Source organism: Columba livia, chromosome 3, assembly GCF_036013475.1.
Source record: "Columba livia isolate bColLiv1 breed racing homer chromosome 3, bColLiv1.pat.W.v2, whole genome shotgun sequence".
Taxonomy (NCBI): Eukaryota; Metazoa; Chordata; class Aves; order Columbiformes; family Columbidae; genus Columba; species Columba livia.
In genome coordinates, this window is record NC_088604.1 from 39,106,811 (window position 1) to 39,132,063 (window position 25,253).

The 25,253-nt window shown below is 38.3% G+C and overlaps 1 protein-coding gene across 1 annotated transcript in view; it reads right to left on the minus strand.

Annotated features, from left to right (window-relative positions):
• The window catches only part of MDN1 (midasin AAA ATPase 1), a 105,097-nt gene that overhangs the window by 43,764 nt on the left and 36,080 nt on the right, over positions 1 to 25,253 (minus strand). The window contains exons 30-55 of the mRNA XM_065059572.1: positions 24,374 to 24,512; positions 24,144 to 24,274; positions 22,141 to 22,285; positions 20,782 to 20,911; positions 20,008 to 20,241; positions 19,057 to 19,254; positions 17,406 to 17,614; positions 16,797 to 16,919; positions 15,594 to 15,791; positions 15,395 to 15,502; positions 14,090 to 14,278; positions 12,919 to 13,008; positions 12,562 to 12,822; positions 12,145 to 12,415; positions 10,564 to 10,723; positions 10,146 to 10,262; positions 9,384 to 9,592; positions 8,690 to 8,835; positions 7,655 to 7,857; positions 6,304 to 6,524; positions 5,046 to 5,159; positions 4,356 to 4,488; positions 3,580 to 3,689; positions 2,884 to 3,017; positions 1,148 to 1,308; positions 656 to 776 (exon numbers count right to left, since the gene is read on the minus strand). Coding sequence (XP_064915644.1) covers positions 656 to 776; positions 1,148 to 1,308; positions 2,884 to 3,017; positions 3,580 to 3,689; positions 4,356 to 4,488; positions 5,046 to 5,159; positions 6,304 to 6,524; positions 7,655 to 7,857; positions 8,690 to 8,835; positions 9,384 to 9,592; positions 10,146 to 10,262; positions 10,564 to 10,723; positions 12,145 to 12,415; positions 12,562 to 12,822; positions 12,919 to 13,008; positions 14,090 to 14,278; positions 15,395 to 15,502; positions 15,594 to 15,791; positions 16,797 to 16,919; positions 17,406 to 17,614; positions 19,057 to 19,254; positions 20,008 to 20,241; positions 20,782 to 20,911; positions 22,141 to 22,285; positions 24,144 to 24,274; positions 24,374 to 24,512 — 4,255 coding nt within the window. The remainder of the gene's footprint in view (positions 1 to 655; positions 777 to 1,147; positions 1,309 to 2,883; positions 3,018 to 3,579; positions 3,690 to 4,355; positions 4,489 to 5,045; positions 5,160 to 6,303; positions 6,525 to 7,654; positions 7,858 to 8,689; positions 8,836 to 9,383; positions 9,593 to 10,145; positions 10,263 to 10,563; positions 10,724 to 12,144; positions 12,416 to 12,561; positions 12,823 to 12,918; positions 13,009 to 14,089; positions 14,279 to 15,394; positions 15,503 to 15,593; positions 15,792 to 16,796; positions 16,920 to 17,405; positions 17,615 to 19,056; positions 19,255 to 20,007; positions 20,242 to 20,781; positions 20,912 to 22,140; positions 22,286 to 24,143; positions 24,275 to 24,373; positions 24,513 to 25,253) is intronic.

The window sequence follows — 25,253 nt, forward strand, 5'->3', positions numbered from 1 at the left end:
CTCAGCGAGCACTGAATGATCTCTAAAGTTCCATAAAGTAACTACATGCATTTTTAAGCAGCTTGACTATATTTGAGATAAGGCCATAAAAACTTATGGCTAATTACTAATCACCTGCAGGAGAAACCTACAAGTCTACTGTGCTCTGCTTTTAAAAAGGGACTTATATGCTTTAGAAAATTTTACTGTGATATATTTTTTATTCAATGACACCAGCTGATGAAATAAGAAAAAACTGAGTTAAGAAGCCTTGCCATGGTAAGTCAGAAGGCAGCCCCATCCTATTCTGTATAAAAGGAAGTACACGTTCTTTTCTATATACACACATGTTCACCAAATATATATTGATATTCACAAGTCTCCAGAACAGAGCAAGTAGTGAAATTTTTATGTTTGTCCACCACTCTATATTAAATAACTGCTACCTACACAAAGCATAATTAATAGTAGAAATGCTATGTGGATAACTGATATATTTCACAAAAAAGGTGTTCATTAAGATATGCTGAATTTGCTTTCCTAATCAGTCTAACAAGTCCAAAAGGAATGTATTTTGCAAGCCTGGAAAATGAAAGCTACAAATTTTAGTGATTATTTTAAAGCATACATAGATGTTGCTGGAAATACAAATCTTTTGCAAACAGAGTACCAATACCTTAAAAGGAAGAGGTCTTCCTAGAGACTTCTGTAATAGCTTCATACTGGCAGAAGTACCAACAGGATTGGCCAAGCAGCTCTGAATCTGCTGTGAAACAGATTGAATTTCCTTGGAAACCCTTGGAGATGCAAAAAAAAAAAAAAAAAAAAAAAAAGAAGAAATAAGCCCACACAGTGAACTCAAAAATTTGAGAAAAAAAGGCAAAAGGAGACAAAATAAAGTAAGGTCCCTTCTCTTAACCTTCCACTAAAGGGGCAAGTTAACTTTAAACTACAGAAAATGGGTAAAAATTCTTTATGATCATTTGGGCAAAAAGATGATCAATACTAAGACACCTGAATTTTAAAACTGAACAACTGTCTAATACATTGCAGTTGCATTCACTAATGGAACATAACTTGGACACTTAAGCAAACAACATTAATTAGTTATAATACTAACAAGAGAGTAATTTATACAGTCATTTAACAGAAGCACAAAGCCACTCACTTGTGCTGGTCTGATCCGATAAGCATCTGAGGAATTCTGTCAATTAGATGCTTCATAACCCAGTGCCAGTGCAGAGACAGAAGTGATAACCCTGCCGAATCCACTATCAGAGCATCAGAGACTGCCCAGAACCGGTCACGCCACAGCAAGCTGTATAAAATCTAACAACAAGACAAAACGTCACCATTTTCCCATTGCCAAGCCCTCCATGTTACAGAACACTTTGTACTTCGAGCAAGAGAAAATGCAAAAACATTGTCACTTCCATTAATTTCTGAATCACTCAATGCTTTATACGCAACTAGTGCTCCACTATATTTTTTTCTAAAAATACTCCAGGGCTCTGATGGCAGGTGGAAGGACATGTCAAAAACAAGTAATCCCTGCACCAAGTCTACAATGTCATTGTCAGATTTCAACAAAATGATCTTCATGGTCTGAAAAGGGAGAGGGAGAAGTGAATCACCCCTGTGACACACATGTCAGAAGTCCAGGTTCAGATATCTTTAACGGAGATGGATGTGAATACTCCCTTTGTTATTAGTGGAGAGAAACAGGCAAACCTATGGCACAATGGATATTGTGGCAGATCGCAACCCCCCTCCCTCCTTCAGTATGGCACATCTCCCTCTTCCTCTGCTACTTGAGGCTAACAGCTTCTTTTGTTTGGCCCAGAGCACCCTGGCTCCTGGGGCATTAGGAGAAGGGAGTGCCAAGGCACACTGAGCCGCGCCCAGTGTGGGGGATGTTTGGAGGCTTCAGGGGCACCCACAGCCAGTGTGGGGGGTGCAGAGAAGCTTCTAGAGTGCCTACAGTCAGATCTGATCAGATAAAAACGGGACTCTCGTCGAGACCCAAGCCCCATTTTGTGTGGGGGTCTCTCGGAGTACGAGCTTAGCCACTGCCGCCAGGAGAGCCCCCTTCCTGGGATGGAGACTCCGCTTGCCTCGCCGCCACGGGTGTAAGTAAACCTCTCGCAGGATTGCGAGTATTTATACCTTTCGCGCACATTTGCACAAGTAAATTTATTCCTCGCACAATCGCGAGTGGCCGCCGAGAGCCCCTCGCACAATCGTGAGTGTATTTTCTTTCCGTGCACATTTGCACGTGTAAAATAACTCTCGCAGGACTGCGAGCGTATTATAAATTTACTCTCGCGGAATCGCGAGTGCACACTTTCCGTACTCACTACGAGTACGTGTATCTCTTTAAAAATAACCCCACACCGTGTTTAGGCAAGTGTGTACTCCTCCGGGACTCGGGGATGGCTCCGGCATTGTTTTGAGTGAAGCCACGTGCATGCACCCTGTGGACCGCCCCTCTCAATAATTCCCTCCACTGGATATCCAAACCTGTATTTAAGTCACTTTTGGAGTGCTAAACCCTGTTTTTCACCAGCTCAATAAAAGTTGTTTTTGGACCTTGTTGTCCCTTAAATTGACCTGTGGGTTGCCTCCGTGACAGATATCTAGGTCCTTGGTGTGTACATTTATGTAAGATAATTCCCACCCTGAGTATCTGCAGGCTGAAAACCTATAATCCACACTGAAGAAATAAGACAAAAGAACACAAATAGAGTCACTGAAATAAACACGATATCTGCCTGGTGTCAGGTATATTCTAAATATCAACAAACACAGTAGTTTATTTCATGGCCCCTGAAACTAAAAATAGTGCTCTGCACACTGTCTAATTTCACATAACCTTGGTAAGTGTACTATGAAAAGTCTACTCACATCATGCATGTCATCATCACTTAGGGCCACCTGACTAGACTTCACCCAGTGAAACGTAAACGCATCCCAAAGTTCGAAGAAAGGAGCAAGGTTGACCACAATTGGATGAGGAAGGCAGTTGTAACTTCCTGGATCTGAGATTTAGGCAAGAGGGAAAGAAGAAACTGAATATTCCAACCACAAAACGTGACAAATAAGCATCAATTTCTGATCACTAGACTCTGTGATGGGGGAAAAAAAGTACTAACTGTATCACTAATTTTTTCCCATTTGTTATAGGAGTAAACAACCTAATTACAAAAAAAACCCAAACAACATTAGGATTAGCATAAGAGGATTAACATAAGAAGATTAGAACAAAAGCACAACTGAAGAACTTGGCTATTCTCACTAGCTAAATAAAAAATGCAATTCCCGTTTCTCTCCACCATCTTCCTAAAGTTTTGATAATCAGTAGAGAAATGACATGCACTCTCTATCTAGTAGAGGCAGGACATAAATGCTGTAGCATAAAGTATATCTAAGAATAATGTGTTACATATCATACTAGTACCCATCTAGTTGCTTTATATTCACACAATCTTCCTTCACAAATTCAGGACACACCATGTTTAAAGTACACTTTTTGTAACAGTGCAAATTAACCATATTTCAAATTGAACATAGTACCGAAAGAAACAGTGAAAATCGTTCTACCTTTGCGGAAATCTAGAGACATTCTTAAAACACTATTTCTTGACTTCTTGCTGGTAATCAAATTCTTCTCAGTGTAGCTTCTCTTTTCTCGGTCAAGAAATAATACTGCCCTGAATTAAAAATACAGTTGTTAGAAATTCAGTACCATTTTAAAGCCTCTGTTTTACTAAGAATAGTGAACTACAAAGTGTCATTGATATTTCACTGCATAATGAAACACCAATCAAGTGCAGCATAACTAATCGCTTGAATATGGTTTCTGCAGAAGCAAGCTTCAGAAAGAGCAGATTCCTGACCTGCAGTGATCACCAGGAAGGAAAAAGCAGTGAGGTACTAAGCAGATACAAAACCACCACCTGTAAGATATGTGAACACCTGCTTCCTTATACTCTAACTGCAAAATCTGTGCACTTTTTGCTCCTGTTAGAAAATGCAGTTCAAATACAAAAGCAGGGCAACTATTTAAGTTCTATGTCAGAGATCTCACACTGCTGCTTCTGCCTCTTTTATGCTTTACCCCACAGTTCTGGTTTGTCTTTGAAGAACTCCAGCCTATAAGGAATACTGGGAGACCTGCTCTCTGTATTAAATAATTTGTTTTAGTCTGCCTCTACAGAAAACAGAAGCAAAGAATTTAAATACCTGTACAAAACCTCTGCCTAGTATTTTAGATCACATCTATCAAAACCTAAACATACTTGACAGATATCACAGGTGTTTATACAGCACTGATTACAGTCATTGGGGAATCTTCACAAGCTTTTTTTGTAACTCACCGATTTGCTACAGACTTCAAAAGGATTAGAAGCTGATCTGTGTGTTCCATTTCTGTATCAAAGTTCATCGAATTTCTAATGATATCCAAAAACTGCATATTCCATCTTGGGTCCAGAGGCATCACATGTTCATCTGGGAAGGCAGACAAGAGAGGACAGCAGTGGAAACATTATTTAATGAAAAACTTTCCCTGATCCACCTGCCTGTGCATGAACATTAGGGAAAGAAGGAAAAGACAAAAGGCAAAGGAGCCTAAGAGGAAGGCAGAGTCTTAAGCTCCCTCAATCCATATATCCAAACAGGAAGGTATTAACTGACTGCAGGTTCTGTAAAACAGAACAGTGAAAGTAAATTAACCAGTGGTCAGAGTACCCAAAAAGTCAGCTTGGAAACTCAAGTTCAAATCCCTTTTCCTTCACAGTCCAGGTGAGTACCTAGGACCATCCATAAAGGGTTCAGTGTCACTGTATGTAGCTTTCATGCACCTAACAAGCTTGGAAAGGAAACCACGGGCCTGAGGCTCCTGTAAAGCACACAGGGAAAATTATAGGCCCCAACACAGGTTTCAGAGGGACCAACAGAATTTAGCATTTGTTGTGTTACATGTATTTCCTACAAAGGGCTGCAGTGTGTTCAGAGAACAAATAAAGGAAGCACCAATGTCTTACATCATTTTTTTTCAGAAGTACCTGTCATAGTTGGCTGTAGCAACTTGATCATGTTACTGACTCCAGATGAGAGGGGACTGGCATAGAAACTACCAAGGGCCACAGCGCCTGCTTCCAGCTGAATCTGCACCTGATCTGTAGGTAAAGAAAAACAAAGCATTTAGTACAAATAAATAAAAATAACTTCAACTGAGCCAGCAGAAGCAGCTTGAATCTCATCTGTGCATGCACTGTGACATACTGGTTGCTCTTATTTTGTATTAGCACCAAGAGGTCTTAAAACTAGTCAGAATATCATGGCCAAAGACATAAATCCAGTATAGAGTTCTAGTTAAACTGGTGATACTTCATGTATGCTATTAAAAATATAGTTAGTGAAAATCCATGAGTTTATACCTTCAAATCTTCCTCTCAGTACATCTGTTTTTAATTTTTTCTCCCAATTGAAAAAAAAAAAACCCTAAACACAAAAAACCACAACCTCCCCCCAAAAAAATAAACACACCAAAAAACCCACAAGCAAACAAACAAATGAAACAAACAAACAAACAAAAAACCCCAAAACACAAACAAAAAAACCCCACCACCACAAACCAAATACAAGCATACCCATCATGACAGTAAGTACCTAGATGCTTTCTAGTTTACAGGCAGACCTGCCTGGAAAGATAGCAAGATCAAGGGGGAGCAATCCCATTCACGTAGGGACAATACAGTCTGAGATTTCACACCATACAAGGAAGCCAAGTGTGTGAATTATTTGGACTAACGCCTGTTTCAATCCTTCTCAAGTTTAATGTGATTAATGTAATTAAGCAACAAATACCTCATCTCAGCTGCTATTCTGAATGTTCAGAAAACGCAGCTTCCAGACATCTCAGTTCTGCAGTTTCCTTCCTTTCTAACCTTTTGTATTTCAACACCAAAAAAACAGAAGGCATTCTACTGCTTTTGCTATCACTATCAAAAAAATTAGTGAAGAGAAAGGCATATTTGCTTACATAGATGAATAGGCATAAAAAATAACTGATTCAGAAGCAGTACAAGTTACACACAGGCTTGAATAATAAAAGCAATCTTTAGTCTAAGGTCTCCTGTTGTCCCTAATACACATAACCTGCTTCTGTCTCTCCTTGAAGCCTTAATGCCCTTGATTCACTGTGGATAGTTGAGAACTTTTTTGAATGCTCTGGATGTTTCCATAGAAGATTCACCACTTGTGAAAATATAATAAATCAGCCAGCTCTTAGGCAAAAGAGAAAGTTAAATAATTACATACCAAGCACCTGTGGCAGATTTTTGGCTAAGGAGTTAAGCCATTTAACTCTCAATGTCCAATCCTGATTGGTTGCCTTTTCTATGAAAAATTTCACTGAAGCCTGAAGAACTTCCAGTTTATCCATCCAGTTTGCGTCTATTTCAGCAGCACCGAATTCGAGACTCTCAGGATTGGTAGACTGCATAATTTTTTTAAGATCTTGCAGAGTCAGTGGCAGTGTCCTGAAACACAAAGAAGTGAAATCCAGCAATTGAAGGCTCCAACTCCCATAATATTTTATATTATATAAAATAATATATTTTACAAGTGAAGCTACTCAGCATGCAACTATCTTTAGACAAGGAGGTAGCAATACAATAACCCCTCCTTCTCTATTTAGCTTTAAAACCAGTTTCCAACCTCAAATAGTTTGGGGGTGTCTACTATTATGAATTCAATGTTGCCAAAAATTCATACAGTGCCAGAAAAGTGAATCTGCACAGCATTTCACTGAGAAATTGATTTGTGCACCAGAACGATATGCAAAATTAAGTTCAAAAAGACAAAGATAGGAGAAAAGTGTTGTTAATAAAAAAGAAAAAACAGTACGATGCTGAGGTTTTACAATTTCAGCACTATATCTTAGAACTAACTTCTACAGCTTGTTCTTCCACTGGAAGCAAATGACAGTACCTGTCCACAGTAGGTCACTAAGCAAAGCAGGCAGGAAGATTTTGCACCAGTGTTGTGAAAATAACAGTTATATTGCCCAATAAATCATTAAAAGAGTTCTTGCATATGGCCCCTGCACATAAGACTTCTTTTGAACACCTCTGTTTGACGGAGGAAACTTGGTGGATTCTTTTGGGTTTTGTGGTGTTTTTTTTTGTTGTTGTGGGCTTTTCATTGTTTTTGTTGGTTTTTTGTTTTGTTGGTTTTGTTTTCTTCCACCTGAAGCTAGTGGATCTAAAATAACTGATGAAAAATTGTTTACATGAAAGCAGAAAGTACAAAGGATCATTAGTATATTTAAAACTAACTACACTCATTTTTTTAAAGCTTAGAAATAAACTGAAGGAAGAGATTTTTGGGGCTCTTACTACCTTCTAAGCCTACTGTTTGCATTCACATTTTCTGCTAAATGCCTACTCTTAACTCCAAATGAGTCAAATGTACTTAATGAAGATTGAATATGGTCAAGTATTTTGGACTGAAGAATAAACCAGTAAATAGTTTAACTTGTATTTATAGTGGTTGCATGGAAAGGTAACAGGAGCCTCAGAGTGTGACTACCATAGTCTCTACCCCCAGAATTTGCTCAAGACAAAGCTTTGCAGGGAACAATGACATGCCACCAGTACTTCACACCTACCTGCAGTTTTTAAGGTGCAGTCTATTCAGAAAATACATTAGGACCTGTGCATCACTCCAGACTGTTGAAAGAAGCGAGTCTTCAGCTGCAAACAGACCTGTGGGCAGGGAATCTGGCCACAATCCCATTGAGAGCAAGGAGTCACCCCAGGTTTCATGGGAAGCCAGAGATGAAGCATGCTTTGAAACCAATTCTAACACAAGCTACAACAAAAACAAAAACCAGTTTAGAATCATTTTATTCAAGTACAATAGCTCAGGGAATTCTTTAGTTACATGCATCTATTATGAAATCATTACAAACCAAATGTTCTACAAACACTATATAACCTACATGATAAAAGTACCAAAACATCCCAACCATAAGTAAAGTAACATATTATACAGTTTAAAATAGGAAGCGAATATTGCTGTCTCCAGATGACAGCGTACACAGTGTTTCAGGCTATAGATTAATCAGTATTAATATTCTGGAGTCTCAGCTGACTCTGTCAAAAAGCAAGTAAGCCTCAGAGTCTACCTAGGGTATGCTCTGTCTTCCTTATGCTGAAAAAGAGTGACCCACTATCTACAAGTTGTCTGACAAACAATATTTATCCCTGGGGAACAGTATCTCAATAAGCACATCCCAGATTGACAGTCTTTATGCAGCTCTCACTCATCTGACCTCTGTCTCCAGTAACTTGCCACCAGGCTGAGAAAACATATCATGAAAGGACAGGTGACAGCTGAAAATCACCATACTTCACCATTCAATAGCAAAAAAAACAAAAACAAAAGCGCAACTTTTGGAGCTTCAACTGATCTGTTAGACTAAGTTACACACAGAACTGTACTGCTTACACTGCAGCCAAAAAAAGACTCACAATCCAAAAAATGCAGAAAATGTCCAATGCCACTTAATCCTTCCTCTTCATCACCTGATAGATGCCTGAGAGGATGTTTAAAATTGTTTGGTTCACGCTGGCTTCATGAAATGGTATTTTTCACATATCTAGATGATGTAAGAAAAGTTTTCAAATGCAGGACTTTTTACCTTTTGGTTGATCTGCAGTTGTTGTGAGCGACCATAAACTTCCCAACAGGCTCTGTAAAAGGACTTTGCTAATCCAAAGCCTCTTTGTATCTGCTGCACAATTAACACAGCAGCCTGAAGCAAAGGTGACAAAGATGACACAGAACCTGAAAGATACATAGCATTTAGGATGATACGAACGTTAGTAATTGTCAGCCCTTTAACCTTCTGAGGACAAACACCACTTTACACCCTGAGGAAGATTCAAAACAAATGAATCCTGCTGAGTCTTGAAAATTGATCGAGTTATTCCCAAGGTTAATAAGAAAATCTGACAGGACTGTAAATAACAGGTGACCAGTTCAAAATAAGACATCGAGCAGCTAAGATGAATGAAACTCAGTGTCATTTGCTCCAAAGACTCCTGTATTTTGCTGATTTTCACTTAGAATATATTGCCTTCCCTGAAGCAATAGACAACTGACACTTGCTAGTATCTGATGTCTCCTTACAAAACACCCAAAGTATCATCTTTTTATGATTTGTGCCTGTGAGAACACAAAAAAACCCCAAACCAAAACAATCTGATCATACTTTTATGTCTTTACTTGTACTGGGATATAACACAATAAAATACCAAGCTTTAATATTAAAGAGTTAATCTAAATATACGTAGTGACCCCAAGTTGTTAAATACTGAACAGTGTTCTTTTACCTGCTACTGCAGCCTTGGTTTCTGAATGCACAGCCAGAAGTGCATCACAGATGCCACCTCCCACTAAACCCAGACCATGCAGGAGTAACTTCAAATCCAGATTGTCCAATGCATTTCCATCGTTCTCCCCAGGAATGTAAATTTCAATCCCACGATTCCGCATGGCCCTGGATATTTCCCCATGAACAGGATCCATGGAAAGGAAAAGCCTGTTGGATATTAGAATACAATAGTTCAGTTTTAAGGCACCTACAGTGATTATCTAGTTCAACTGCCTGATATTCTTAACATGTAACTTAAGGCTTTAAACAGTCACTCCAGAAACACCAGATCCGCTCTTCTATAAAGTAAATTCATCTTCATTCTGTATGTATGTATTCTACCCAATGTTCTTTTCATGAATTTATAAAAGATAGGATACATACATACAGAATACTCTGTATGTTTCCCTCCCAACTCCCCCACAGACTGCTTCAGTAAAGCAGAAATAGAGAATCAAGGCAGAGATAAGGCAGAGCTATACTGCCATAATTTTTCCAGTGTAACAGTCTGTGCTGCCACAGGGATACAAAGCCAAGCCTCTTAGGCTCTCTGTCACACACCACAGTGCAGTTTTCTTGGTTACCAGACAGTGTCACTACAGTACATGGCAAACTGAACGGTGTTCAAAATACCAGCTCACAGCTGACCTTTTTCTTGTAAAACTGCTAGTTGGTATGAAATTTAAAAGAGAAAAAAAAAAAAGACAAAAAAGCAAAGAACCTGAAGTTTGGATGCGGAGCTATTGTGGGAACTGTACCATCTATCACACCTCTCTCACTCATGGTAAGAACGCCTCCTGGTTCAAGCAAAGCATTCAAGCGGTCCAGCACAGAAGGGCTATATTAAAAGGAAATATAAATGGTTATAAAAAGGTAACAATTTGACCCCGTTCTGATCGGAAATCAAAATGGTACCAGTCTTAAGCAAAAGTCAAACAGTTATTGCATTCAAAGGTAACAGGAAAACTATCAACTGCTAAGCTAAGAAGAAAGACACTCTTTCAGAACATTTAAGTTACTGCTCCCATTTATTGTTATCAAATGTAAAATGTTAAGTTGGGAACCACACAGTAAGAGGCAAGTAACCTAGGGAGGTCAAGGGTTTTACTCAGTGAAACGATGCCACTAAAATATCTTACTTGCAGAAGTTAACATTGTCCATCAACAGCCAGTCTCCCGACTGCAGGGCCTGAACCAACATCCCATCCACCCACTCGAAAGTGCCATGGCTGTTGAGGTCAGCAGCCTGGGCCTGCTGCAGCTTGAAATGCCGGAACTCTTCTACCAAGTGAGCAAACTCTGAAAGGAATTACATCTTGCATCAAGACTTACATCACTGAGGTAGCTTCCTCTTTCATTCAAGAAAAATGGTAATTATTTTGTTAACATATATACTTCCTGCTTTTTAGGGGAACAACAGCAGAGGCTCCAACTCTCCTAGTAGCCTCCCATGGGCAAAATCCACATGTGGAAACATGAGGTTTGCATGCACATATAAACTACACTGACACTTTTCTGTTTAAACAGACACTTTTCCTCCATCCCTCTCCCCCATTAGAGGAAGTTTGATGGCTATTAATGAAATCTTTTAGATGATTTAAAAAAAAAAAATAACCCATACATTATTCTGGTGACATTTGTAAAGCTCAGCTGATCAATGCTTCAGAGGACAAATGCAAGAATAGAGTATGTTTGGGATTGGAAGGGACCTCAAAAGATCATCTAGTCCAATCCCCCTGCCGGAGCAGGAACGCCTAGGTGAGGTCACACAGGAACATGTCTGGGTGGGTTTTGAATGTCTCCAGAGAAAGAAACTCCACAACCTCCCTGGGCAGCCTGTTCCAGTGCTCTGGCACCCTCACTGAGAACTAGTTCTTTCTCAAATTTAAGTGGAACCTCTTGTGTTCCAGCTTGATCCCATTACCCCTTGTCCTATCATTGTCTGCCACCGAGAAGAGCCTGGCTGCATCCTCATGGCACTCACCCTTTATATATTTATAAACATTAATAAGGTCACCCCTCAGTCTCCTCCAAACTAAAGAGACCCAGCTCCCTCAGCCTTTCTTCATAAGGGAGATGCTCCACTTCCTTAATCATCTTTGTTGCCCTATGCTGGACCCTCTCCAGCAGTTCCCTGTCCTTCTTGAACTGAGGGGCCCAGAACTGTACACAATATTCCAGATGGGGTCTCACCAGGGCAGAGTAGAGGGGAAGGAGGACCTCTCTCGATCTACTAACCACCTCCCTTCTAATACACCCCAGGATGCCATTGGCCTTCCTGGCCACAAGGGCACAGTGCTGGCTCATAGTCATCCTGCTGTCCACCAGGACCCCCAGGTCCCTTTCCCCTACACTGCTCTCTAATATGTAATTTCTATCTAAAGTATCTAAATTCCATTTCTTAGAAATACAAGATAAGAGCTGTGTTGCATCATATGTTGAATAGCTCAATACGGGAGAATTGCAGTGTGTCAAGTGTGGACTACTGATTGCTACCAGCTGTAACTACACAAACACAAAAAATAAACCTGAAGAACCATCACAAATAACTTTTTCATAAGATAGGCTGTTACATAAGTAGTATGAAGAAATAGTATTGACTACAAAGAACCTATAAAACACCCCTCAGTTTTCTCAAGCTTTCACTGCAGAGTTATCTATTTCTCTTATTTTCTTCAGAGGAATATATAGTCTTACGTCAAATCACCCACCAGACATACCTGGTTTTGAATAGGAATTTATTTTGTTGTTTAGTCGCTGGATCAGTACAAGTATTCCCTCCAGTTTGCTCACTAATTCAGCTGTAACACTTCTACCTCCTTCACCCAGAGATTTGGGTTTGTAATTCAGGATGAAACTGCTCCAAGCACGCAGCATAAGCTCAGCATCATCTGCACAAATTTCTGTCAGGAGAAGACTGTCCCTTACTAGTGTGCTCACAGCATTCTCCACTTTTTCCAACAGGCGCTGCCATGGCCTATTGATATCCACCTGCAAACAAGCCATTATGAGTTAGTTCATCCAGAAGACTGCGGTGCCTAAGGCTCCATTTGGTGCTTAAACACTAAGATCACAGTGGACTGGCCACTGCTGGGTAGGAACAAGAAATAGTGCCATATTACCAAAACAGTGTTTACCTGTTCAAATCCACCCAGGAGTTCAGTTGTATCCATCGCACTGTTCATTGCCATGATTTTCAGTCGATGGCCGGTCAGATGGGCCAGCAGCTCAACTAGACTGGTTTTGCCAACAGCTGCTGGGCCCACCAGGATTACCATCCAGCTCATGTGCACACATTTCATTATAGACTCAAGGGACTGCAGTGAATGATGCAGAAGTGAGAGACTTCTACCAGGTCGAGGAATATAGTTGCCACGAGAAAGAACTGAGTAACCAATCTGGAAGAGACAAGAGACACATGGATGAGTAGTAAGAGGCAAGTCCAAGTTGCCTCCTCCTCTCCCCACTCAAAAAACCTCTTGTCAACAGCCTACCTGAACATTATACGGAGTGATGTGAAACTCTCTGGTTCCTGTATACACATCAGCCTCCTGGCCAAAAATGTCTCGAAACACAGATATAACCTAAAACAATTGAAAGAGACAAAAGACAACTCATCAGGCTTAAGTTAACCATAATTCTAAAGATTTACTCCTAAAATAGCCTTCCCTCTCAGCTCCACAGCCGTGTGACAGTAACAGCTATGTGATAGTAACTAACACAATTTTATCATAAGCATCATTTCACTGGAAGTGCAGCAAGCAATGTGAGTGTGAGATGCCCACAGCAAGCCCTTCATTAACCATGCCTTCCCATGACTTGAAATACTCTAATGCTTCTGTCTAAAAAAAAAAAAAAAAAACTCTTGTAAAGAAGCCATTCCATAACTAAGCTCTTTGATAACATACAAAAATGCAATAATACTACAGGAAGGAGAAAGTAAACCCATGAGAAAAACATCCAGTCACATAGTCTGTAACTTCAGTCTTACAATGTGACTGATGTTTAGTTTAACACCATTTAAATGTTGTGAAATTAAACAAAAGCCAAGGATTTCTAAGCAAGAGAGGGATATGTGCAAAGATGGCAAAGATGGAATAACAATTGCAGTGTGTTTTATTAGAGAAACCTTAAGCCATGATTTTAAGAAAATGAGAAGAGCAATTTGACAGGCAGATGAAAAAAAGTGACAGGTAAATAAGTCCATAAAAGAAGTCCAAGCCAGAACAATTTAAAAACTGCTGCTTTTTACCTATAACTTTAAGCATCTCTCCATATCTCAGTGCTATTTCTCTTCACTGCTCCCCATCTCCTCTTTCCTCACAAATATGCATGCAACCCATGCTACTTCTGTGAGAACGTTATTAAATACAGAATCACATAAGAACATGTTGTGTTTTGCTCTGTTTAAGTCCTTTGTTGTCCTACTTGCCTTGATTTACACCAGCTTTCTGCCTTAATACTAGCAGCTAATTAAATAGATATTTTTAAATGACAAGGGGAGAGGTACATATGTTAAATGTCAAAACCTCAAACAAACTTATTTTTCTTTTGTAAGGGGTATTGTCTACAAATAAATTGCAAAGCATCTTCAAGTTAACACTTGGATTTCTAGAAATACTTCCTGACAATCTGAAGACCATGAAAGGAGAACACACATCTCACCTTTTCTTTGTCTTCTTTGGTTCTCATTCTTTCTCCATACACCAAAAATACATGTTGGCCAGGATCATAACATCCTGGTGACTGGTCAACAAGCATCAGCTGGCACCAGCGGAAAAGATCACGTAAGTTGAACTCCCAGGGTCCTCCTTTTTGTCCCCACTTTTTTTCAACCATTACTTCATTGTCAATCTGGAAAAAACAGCAATTTTTTTTTTTAAAATAATAATAATCTTTTCTACCCATGTGCTGATCTTCAAATATATATGTGTATATATATATATTTTTTATATTCAACTGAACTTCTGCCTTTAGCACTGCTTACAAGACAGAAGACAACAGAAGGAGAAAACTGTATTCACTTTTCTGAAGACATGAGGGACTAAAGCTTGATTTAGTTGTCTCTACTAATTCTCTAACAGCTTAATTTTCCTTTTTACTCTTGCACTCTATAAGTATTCACTAAGATGCCACCATAAAAGATTTTTATGTAAGGACAAACAACACTACTTTCTCTTAATGTTACTAGACTTTGTTTCATTACATGAAGATCAAACGCAACTTCAGAAGCATGACCCTGAGTAAAATTCTTGCTGTGAATTTCATACCCTGCATTTTGTGCAAAATGGAACTATTTAAGCAACAAAATAGCTAGTAAGTCAATGCTTTGTAATCAATGATTGTTGAAAACCTTTTATATTAGCAATATTTTATATCCGAGCATCTCTAAGTCCTCTGCCACAGACAAATTATATCAGGAAATATTTTCCTTTTATTGGTCACTCAATGTTCCAGAACACTGCCACATAACCTTACAAGCTTCTGTTTCTGTACAGGTCAGATGCCACTTTCACTAACAACATCCCATAATAAAGAGCACGTTAAAAATTCTGACCAGAAACAGAAATACACATTTTAGTTCTTGTTAAGATATAGCTCATTTTGTTTGTGCTTCAAGAATAATCTATGAGAAGGAAAATCATTATTTTCTGAACTCGCTTCACCAAGCTACCAAACCATAATTGTTTTCACTTGTATAGCAAAGCCTTTCTTATATAAATATATATTCTCCTCTGTGAAAAATAATGCCTCTTCAGATATCAACCAAGAATCTGATTGTAGTGGTACAAGAATTCAGATGGGTTTTAGTGGTGTTCTTTACTTTCTTCTGCATATATTCCCATTCCTCTTTTTTCACCCAAGCACTTGTCTAGGAAAATACTTGGAAAGGTAACATTGGACTTAACTTTTTAAATCTTACTGCATTCTGCCTACTTCTACACAAAAGAAACTAAAATATATATTTACCTTGTTATTGAAAGCAACCATTTTAGCAATAATACTTTTATCAATAGCAGGAAATAGTGTATTCCCAATAAATTCCATATCTTCTGCTGACAGTGGATCAACATACACCTGTAGAATCAAGAGCATGCTGAGTGTTGATATAGTCAGAAAACTACAAGATGGGATCATGACATAGTTTAAACCAAACAAATAAGCTTGCCTGTGTAAATCGGTTGAGAAAGGACTTTGGCAGTCCTTTTCTTCCACCTCCTTGCCTGTATGGATTCTGACATCCAAAAATCTTAGTCTTCTTGTGCTGTACATGAAAATTCATTCCCAATTCTGGAACATAAATCTCTGCTCTGTGGTCAAAGCATGCATTTAGTCCCTCTAATACAGACTGAGAAGCCAGATTCAACTGAGGAAAGAAGATACAATATTAATGCTCTACAAAACACTTTTGCATAATCTCTAGTCTTGAATACGCAGAAGGTAAAATTGAATTTCTCTGCTGTTCTAGCACTGTCACCTGTAATTACCTCCAGCTACATTTATTACACTGGAGCAACAAAGCTATAACACTTTTCCTCATGTGCACTTGCTATTTGTACTGTGTTTTCAACACAATAACAGAATTTTCCATCGTAAAATCTGCATGTTCAAGATGCTTCTAAACCTACATTCATACATGTGTGGTAGAGTGTTTTGTTCCTGTGCTTGTTTTTTAAATTAAGGCAGTCTGAGTTATTTCAATATCATGGTTGTTTAAAGTGGTATTCTTCACAATAGGAAAAAATGTATAGAAACAGTTAAAAAAATTTAAGATTTTGCAGTCTGAAATAATTAGTATGCACACTGAAGAAGCAAGCTCTGTGCATGCATAAGCTGAAAAGCACTTGCTACTTGGTACATGAACAAACCTGTGGTGGCAGCACAGCTTACACTGGCAAAACGGAACTCTTCTTCATCTCAATTAAATCAGTACACAACACAGTGTATTAGTCCCAGCAAAATGCCTTCTGTTCAAGTGAAACTATATCCATACAAGAGCATGTGTACCAAAACTTCTGTTGACACTCTTCCCAAAAACTTTCAAATGTAAATCAAATCTATCCTCGGCTTTCTGCATGAATTTATGCCGGGATTTGATCCTTGTTCTCTTGTCTAAAAGAGGTCTAGTCAAAGTCAGCATTTTACGCTCCCTCTATGGAGGGCCAATGGGCAGAGGGACTTAGCAGATGGAGATTCATTTTTCTCTTAAGCAGAATGGTCACTCTCAACATGGCACAAGATGCACAAAACTAAAAGCAAGCAAAATTTATTTCAATCATCAGCCCTCAAAGGTATTTATCCTACATGCCAAATCATCACCTTTGTTCTTCCAGAACTTTTCATTTTATTTGTGCCCCAAACTTGAACTTACCTCATCTAATACAATCCAGTGTCCAGATTTTAATGCTGCTAGTAGTGGTCCATCACGCCAGGCAAATTCTCCTCCCTTCCCACCTTCAACAGGCAAGTCTGTCCCAAACAAGTCTGTCACATCCTTTGGGAGAAGACAATCAGGAGGGGGTTGGAAATTACAAAACTCCACTAAAGTTCATAAGTAGCCTTTGTTAAATTCACTTCATGTTTTCTCCCTCCCATTTAAATAGAGCCAAAATGTAGGTATTAAAAGAAAAATTCTAGTAACTGCAAGATGCTAAAAATTTTTCCATGATAGGACTCCAGTGACCAGCTACTACATATAACAACAAAAAATTAAATTGGGACAGAAAAGCTAAAAAGGCTTAAATGTGTTCTGAAGTAACTTTGCAGAAGCCAATAAAAAACTCACTCGACAAAGATACTCACGTCTTCACTTGAAAATAACAGAATAATCTGGGAATTGGCATTTGTTCACACAAGCTCACAGTAGAAGGAAAAATTAACATTTCAGACTTAGTGCCAAAGTTAAAAAGAACTATGCTTTTTAAGTTAAACAAAACCTCCCCCCTGCCATAAACACTAAGTTAGAAAGATAATACTTTACCGTTTGCTCAGACAGGTTGATTCGAACAAGACAGTTTCCCGAGGCTTTTGCCAGGGCAGCAACTAGACTGGTCTTGCCCACTCCTGGTGACCCCTCCAACAAAATAGGTTTGTTAAGCTGCAGGGCTCTTAACAGTCTTTGGGCATTCACTGCTGTAGTCCCAGCATTTAGAGCATAATCTGTAACACTGTTCCTCTGGAGAACAGGGCCTAAAACAAAGCAAAAGGTAAACCAGAAAACAATTAAACCAGAATTTTTATGCTGGAGCTGCTGAAAGTGTGCTTCCAAGTGAGATAATTCTGTCTGTTAATTGCTAATCTCACTACAGCAAGCCATGGAGACCAAGCCTGTATCCCATTCTCAGAGATCAGGCACACTTTGTGTTTGACCCACAGCTGTGTATCAGCTCATCTCCACGAATTTATGTGGGATTTTGCAAAAAGCATGTGAATATACAATGTATTTTGCCACGAAACTGCAACACTTCCTGGTTCATGACCCAAACTAGAGATCACTGAAAAAATCATAAATCTGTCCTTGCCCTTCAAATATGTGGCTCTAAAACTCAAAAGCAGCTTTTGAAAACTTGGCACTGAAGGATACAGTTGAGTCACGCTACAGAACAATGTATTAATCTGTTCCATATGTTGCCAATTCTGTGAAGGAAGTATGCTTTAATTAGGGTGCACTGTTAAGCACCTATTTTCTCTATTGTTATTACGACATATAGCAAAGAAAGAGTACAGAGCTTGTTTGCCGAATTCCAGCCAGTATAGCTCGCTGGGACATCATTCCCCAAATTCCATAATACAGCATCACTCAGGTATGCATAACATTAATCACTAATTTATCTTACACATCTTGATATCTTTTTAGTATGAAAGAGAATCTTCCTTTGTGAGCTAATTAGCAAAGAGAAACTAAGCAATTTACAAAAAAAGCATTACCTTGTACAATTTTATGCATGACTAACACAATCCACGAATATCAAAATGTTCAAAGATGAACGATTATCATAGCATTAGGAACACATAGTTCCATGTACTAAAAACTAACCAGCTGAACTCAAAAGCTCAGTCATCACTTTTTAGTCCCATCACTGTATTTTAAGGGTAGAAAGCAATATTTTGATAGTCCCATTTGCATTAATTTGTGAAATGAGGAACTGAAATGCAGGGACTATATAAGTGCAAAAATTGTAGTGAATCTTTGAGAGGCCACAGCAAAGCAGGGCATTGGTCTCCATTCTGTTTAGTACCCAGGATTCCTGCTTCCCATGCTTTACACACAGGCCAGGAGTAGCTGCAGCTTTGGTTAGTATAAGTCAGCAGACATTCTAACTATGCAAAGTGACAGAAAATTAGAAGTCAAAATTAAGAAGTTTTGTTACAGTGAAAAAATCCAATAAAATTAGGCCATTAACCACTAATTTTAAAAAGTCAAAGAAAGCAATTAACAGATGTGTCTTCTTAAATGCCACTGAGTTGCAAACAACACACTTGGAGGCAGAAAAAGCACTTTTCTAAGGCTTGAAAACAAACTCTAAATTGTTTAATGGTCCAGGTATCCTACTTAGATTTAGTAAAGAACAGAAGTACTGGGAACAAAAACCACAAAACAAATGTCCACCCACTCCCACAAAGTCTCTTGCCTCTTGGAATAAAAAAGGGGTGGATTCCCATAAAGTTGTCCATCCACACAAATTCTTTCTCCTTTGTTCTGTCATAAATCTTTAGTTCATTCTTCTGATGATCAGTCAGCTCAAGGAATTGACTCATTTTCTCACATAAGAATGTCAGGCATTTTTCACGAGCTAATAAAGCCATATCAGCTGAGCAGGATGTTGTACCTGTAATTAGAAAAGTTAAGCATGCTACACAAACCTAGTAGACACATTTAGCTTATGACTAAGAAACTCAGTTCCTTCACAGAAGGAACTGATTTTTGTGCAGTATTTTGTTTCAGGTTTGTATTTCATGTTAGTGCTTTCGGTTGCCATTGCAAGCCATTTACCATGAACCAACAGTTCCATGAGCAAGAGAATTAAGGACACCTGATTTCCAAACCCCTTTCTTCTACAATCACTATCATTCTGACCCCTTGCCATAGTCCTCCCCAGTCTTCTTTCCCTGCATTTCTTGTGACTTTTCACTTTTGCCCCACTCCCATCTCTCTTATTTATCAGCTGTGCCAGTGGCCAAATATGCAAAGATGCATTCTGAGCTATGCACATGACACAGACTAGCTCACACAGATGCTGACATGTGGGGTGGGAAAGAGAGAATAATATGTGGTCACGTAATTAAGTACCACATCAGCTCAGAAGGCTCAATAAAAAACACAGGCTTTCTCAATACGTGTGGTAGTCTTTGTAATATTATTATTACTACCTCTAATTTACTTAAGTTTCCTGTAGTATCCAAACTTTTGTTACTGAAACACAAAAAAGGCACATGAAGTACAGGATACTGTTAAATGAAGTGAAAACTTCTCACAGAAGAGTTCCATGCTGCCCCAAAGTACTTTGTTTGCATTCTATATAGAAGTATACAAATACATATCTTCATATTTTCTGCTATTGAATGAGCACTAAAGACCTTACCTGATCCTATTCCATCAATGTATACCAAACATGCAGCATGGATAAAAGACATCACTGGAGAAATGTAAAGGTGGCTGTATTCCTTGGCAGAATTCAACTCCTTGTCCTCTACCAAGACATTCATAAAATTAACCCATGACAAGACATCTCGCACGCTGAGTATACACTGGCGACCGAACTCTTGATTAGTCAGCCATTCAACAAAGTCCATCATGAGCTCTGCTATGTCTGCCCCTGAAAAGAGTTTAAAAAACAAACAAACAAACAAAAAAAGTGTTATCAAATAATTTTATTGGTTACATATACTACATCGCTGTATAATAAGCATCTAAAGTAGGCAGAGCTGTAATGCATGAGTAACATGGATGGGTGTTCTACATCCTAACTGGCAGGAAAACTGAACAGTAAGTCCCTGATAGTGCTGTTGTTACACAGCCTTCTAAATTCAAGTAACAAGAAAGAACAAAGTTATTAATGCTAACAGTGAGGCTTCTGGCAGAAAATGAAGTGCGAGTTCTTACAACACCTTCCATTGAAATGAAGATTGGGCACTGAAGTCTCAGGATAATTCAACCATCTGAACAGTGAAGTAAATACAGCCTTTATCATACTTCTGGCTAGCCATGGAATATGCACAACAAGAGAAGAACAAACTCCAAAGTACTTACATGAAAGAGTAACACATTGGTGTAAATTCTGAAGAAAGTTCAGGAGCTTCCAAACTCTTTTTTTTTTTTTTTAAGAGTGTTCAAATACCAAGAAACAAATACCCACCTTGATGGTTTATGCCACCCAGAGACAATCCTGGATGGAGATTGTGTTTTACAATCTGTACCAAATCACTACGGCCATTGCTTTGTGGACACCATATCTCTGTAAATCTGTTGCGCAATGCAGGAGAAAGCTGCAAACAAGCAGAATGACACAGCAATTCAAGTTACATCACATCATGTTACTTAAGCTTGCAGTTAAGTGATAGTCTTGTAGCCACAGTACTTGCAAACAATAAACACAGTGACCAAGATAGGCCTTTACTTCCAATTTCAACAGGGCCACTTTGTGACAAAACCTTGGCGAGAATGTGGATTTTAAGATTTGTAGTAGCGGCATCAATGCAGGAAATGGCTGATAAATGAGAACATTCAAAAGAATATGGAAAGAAATTGAGTGGGTTTGCAAACACCAAAGCTCCATTTCATTCTATCAGAACAACATGTATCAAACTATAGCTATGTAATCTCCCTTTGTTTACAGATGCAAACTACTACATGGAAATTTGACTTCAATTACAACTTGCTTCTGTAATTCCTCTCACGTTCTGGTTGAATTAGTCAAGAAAAAAGTCATTAGCACAAACACAATGCAGAAATAAATCCCCTTTAAACACATGGCATTACAATGATTTGTCCTGTACTGTAGAAATCCCTTCAAATGGAGTACTCACTCATTTTTATTTGGGTAAAAAAAGCTCATAGTGGTGGGGTTTTTTTGTTTGTTTGTTTCCGTTTTGTTTGTTTTGGTTTTTTGTTTGTTTTTCTTTTTTTTTTCTTTTCTCTTTTTTTTTTTTTTTTAGTTCTAGCTCCCAACACTACCTAAAAGGGGTCTTGTTTGTTTGTTTTAACCTGTTTTTAGTTACTTAAAGCTGAACTTCAGAAACTGATTTTTTTTTTTTCATTTAATGAGAAAAGTTTTTGGGAATGTAATGCTCATATTCACTGAGAATGACAAGATGACTTCCAACTGTCAGTTTCTGAACAATATTAGGGAGAATAATCTATTACACAACTTCATGCTGCTCCAGACTCATGTTAGAGCTGGATTTACTTGTTTCATGGGCCACATCTCCCATGTGTAAAGTATTCTACATATCAAGTATACCTAGAGTATTTAGAGGCCTGAGGTTTTCTTTGACATTCTAGTGAATATTGTCTTACATTGTCAAAATGATAGCACAGAGAAGTCATAGAAAACAGGTACATCCTAATCCTCCTTTATAACAATGAAGCAGATGTCTCCTAGATAGTACTGGATGCCAGAATTGGTCCAGTGCATTTTTGCATTGGACCTGCACTCACATAAGAGCAAATAAGACCAGAAAATGAATGTTGTACTTCTGGTTGTTTTCACATTTACCTCCTTTTTCCCAAAGTCACCTCCTGGGTTCATGGTCGCAAGGATACGGAATTTCTTTCCTGCAACTAGTAGTTCTACTTCATTATTCTCATCATCTTGACCACCTTTTTCTGCAAGTACCAATGTCTTTTCAGCTTCAAGAACACTAAAGTAAGGTTAAAAAAAAAAATATTAAATTTTATTTCACATTTCAAAAGGTCACTTACAAACAAAAATCACATGACTTGGCCTGATTAACTTTCATTGTGCCAGAATTTGTATTAAAAAAAAAATAAATTTAAAAAAAAAAATCTATTCATCCTCCATAATTGAGAACATTTCTGATTTTGTTCAAAGGAAACTCTTCCCGAACCTTGTTGATAAGCTTCTATTTAAATCATCTGTCAAAAGACTTGTCTAATAAAGTCCACATCTCACAGTTCTCTTCTTACAAAAGCAATAGCAAAATTTATATTCATAAGAACAAATCTGCATAAAAAACAAGACTTCAAACTGACAGACTATACATCCTGAGAAGCATTTTAGCAGGTTGTTTTCTGAGGTTTTGTTTGCTTGTTTTGTTAGTTGTACTTCTGTGTACACTAAAAGCTGTTAAAAGTTTAAACTGTTATCCCTTCAGAAAGACACTGCTTAGTATCACTCTCAAAACAGAAAGGTTAACTTGACTTTATGAAAGAAAGATAGCTGCAATGATACAATGAAAAAAAACAGCTTTAACACAAGAGGGTTTGGAAAAAGTAGCTGCTAATCACCTCAATATAACGGGTAATCATAGAATCATTTAGGTTGGAAAAGACATTTAAGATCCTTTAAGAGTCCAATGGCAAATATAATACTGCCAAGTCCACCATTAAACCATGTCTGGAAGTACCACATCTACATCTTTTAAACACCTCCAGGGATGCTGATCCTTTCCATTAAGAAATTTTTCCTAACATCCAACCTAAACCTGCCCTGGCACAACCTGAGGCCATTTCCTCTTGTCCTATTGCTTGTTACTTGGGAGAAGAGACCTACACCCTCCATGCTACAACCTCCTTTCAGGTAGTTGTAGACAGCGATAAGGTCTCCCCTCAGCCTCCTTTTCTCCAGGCTAAACAGCCCCAGTTCCCTCAGCTGCTCCTCATCAGACTTGTCCACTAAGCGGAATGACTAAAATGAGGGATACTGCTGCAAGCAGATAATTACATTAAATTTACATTTTATGAATTTTTACACACACACAAAAGAGGAAAATAACTAGATTTTGTTTCTGGTATTTGATAAGATCCATCACTTTCAATTGCTCTCTCACAAGCTGAAAATATTAATATTGCAGATGGTAAACTGGAGATTTTACTCAGATTTATTTTTCCAACTTGACTCATGCTATAAATTGTCTTTAAATACTGTATAAACTGTTTCAACTAAACTAGGGTTTATGTTCTTAATTTCTTTATCCAGAAACATAAACTATTGAATTAAGTGAATCCTTTCATCATATTTGTCCATGAAATACAGCAATTTGAGTGTAGAACAGTCTACAGCAGTACCCTAAAGCCAAGTGGAAAGTAATGGCACTAACCAAAGCATTCAAAAACATCACGTCAAGCAAACTTGTCTGCTTTTTGATCAAAGTACCTTTTATTTTTCCACATAAGCTAAGATATCAAAATTTAGGCAAGACGAGGCAGTTTCATTTTGTCTTACCTTACTTTCTCCATAACTGTAATTAGCATTATAAACAGCAAAAATTATCTAAGATTTACTACAATTAAAACTAGCACCTCCACCAGATGGATGACAATTAGAAAAACAATGCAAACTGGCACAGAAGTTGAAACATGAACAGGGATAGCGTTATTTGGGTCACTCATTCTTTCAGCAAGACCTACATGATCAAGAGAGCAGCTCACTCAGTCCAGGAAACAAATGTGCCTGGAAGAAGCTAGATTTACCACGCTCATGTTCGTATAATGAACAGACACATTGAGGATACTTAATACTAACACATTTAGACATACCTGTTAAGTCGCTCTAGAACAGAGTCATCAGCTAAAGAAATCTCATCAAGGAGGAAAAAACCTTCCTCTTTCATTGCTAAAACAAGAGGTCCATCACACCACTCAAAAAGTCTAGAACTATCAGATTTCTCCTAAGAAATGGAAAAGGAAGTGAAAAACCATTAATAATTGCCTTTTTTTTTTTGCTTCCATGGTTACACTATCCAAATTATGATTGATGTAAGACAAACCTGGTCTTTTGACCTCTGTCTGACTGGTCGGAGTCCTCCCAGGAAGTCTGAAGTCTCCATATGCAAGTGGCAATTCACTGAGTAAAGCTTCTGATTTGTTAGTGCTGCAAAGATCTGACAGATGGTAGTTTTACCACACCTGCAACAAAGTAACTTAATTGAAAGGGAAGAACAAAAAAAGAAAACCAGCACACTTTGGACAGGATTCATACTTTCACTGAAGAGCTATAACACAGAAGTCTAGCTTGCAGATTTCCTTCTGCCCCTTTCCTTGAAAAAAATGTATGTAAAGTGAAGCCATTTTTGGCACAACTGTTGCTGACTTGCACAAGATGCCTTTGATTAAATTTAAATCAATAACTGCATTGAGGAATTTCTGCAGGTTCCAAGTCAAATTTACTTCAGCCTGCCCCTACAGGCACTCAACTTGCCTAAGATTTAACTAAACCGGAGATACTACATGTCTAGACCAAGCCTAAATCCAAAGGAATAAACTGCTGAGTACCTAGAGTTCTCATTTATTACTTACGTATGTATTTCTCCCTTTTCCTTGTGTTTTAATTCCCTTCTCTCCAACAAAAATTTACTCTCCAAATTTATAACCAGCACAAGAGTAGGCAGCATCTACTTCTAAAACCTCCTTTACAGCATATGAGACATTGGCAGGGGGGAGAAGCAGCAGCAAGTCTATATTCATAAGCTCTTAAAACATGTAAAGCAAATCTGCTTTCAAACAAACCATCACAATTCCCCAAAAGCAGCCTCTCCAGTGAAGCACAGCAAGATTCTTCACAGCACCTTGTGAAAGGTGGAGAGAGCAGCTCATCTCAATTGTACTACTTTCTATATAATTTCTATGTTGTTATTATACATAATGCAG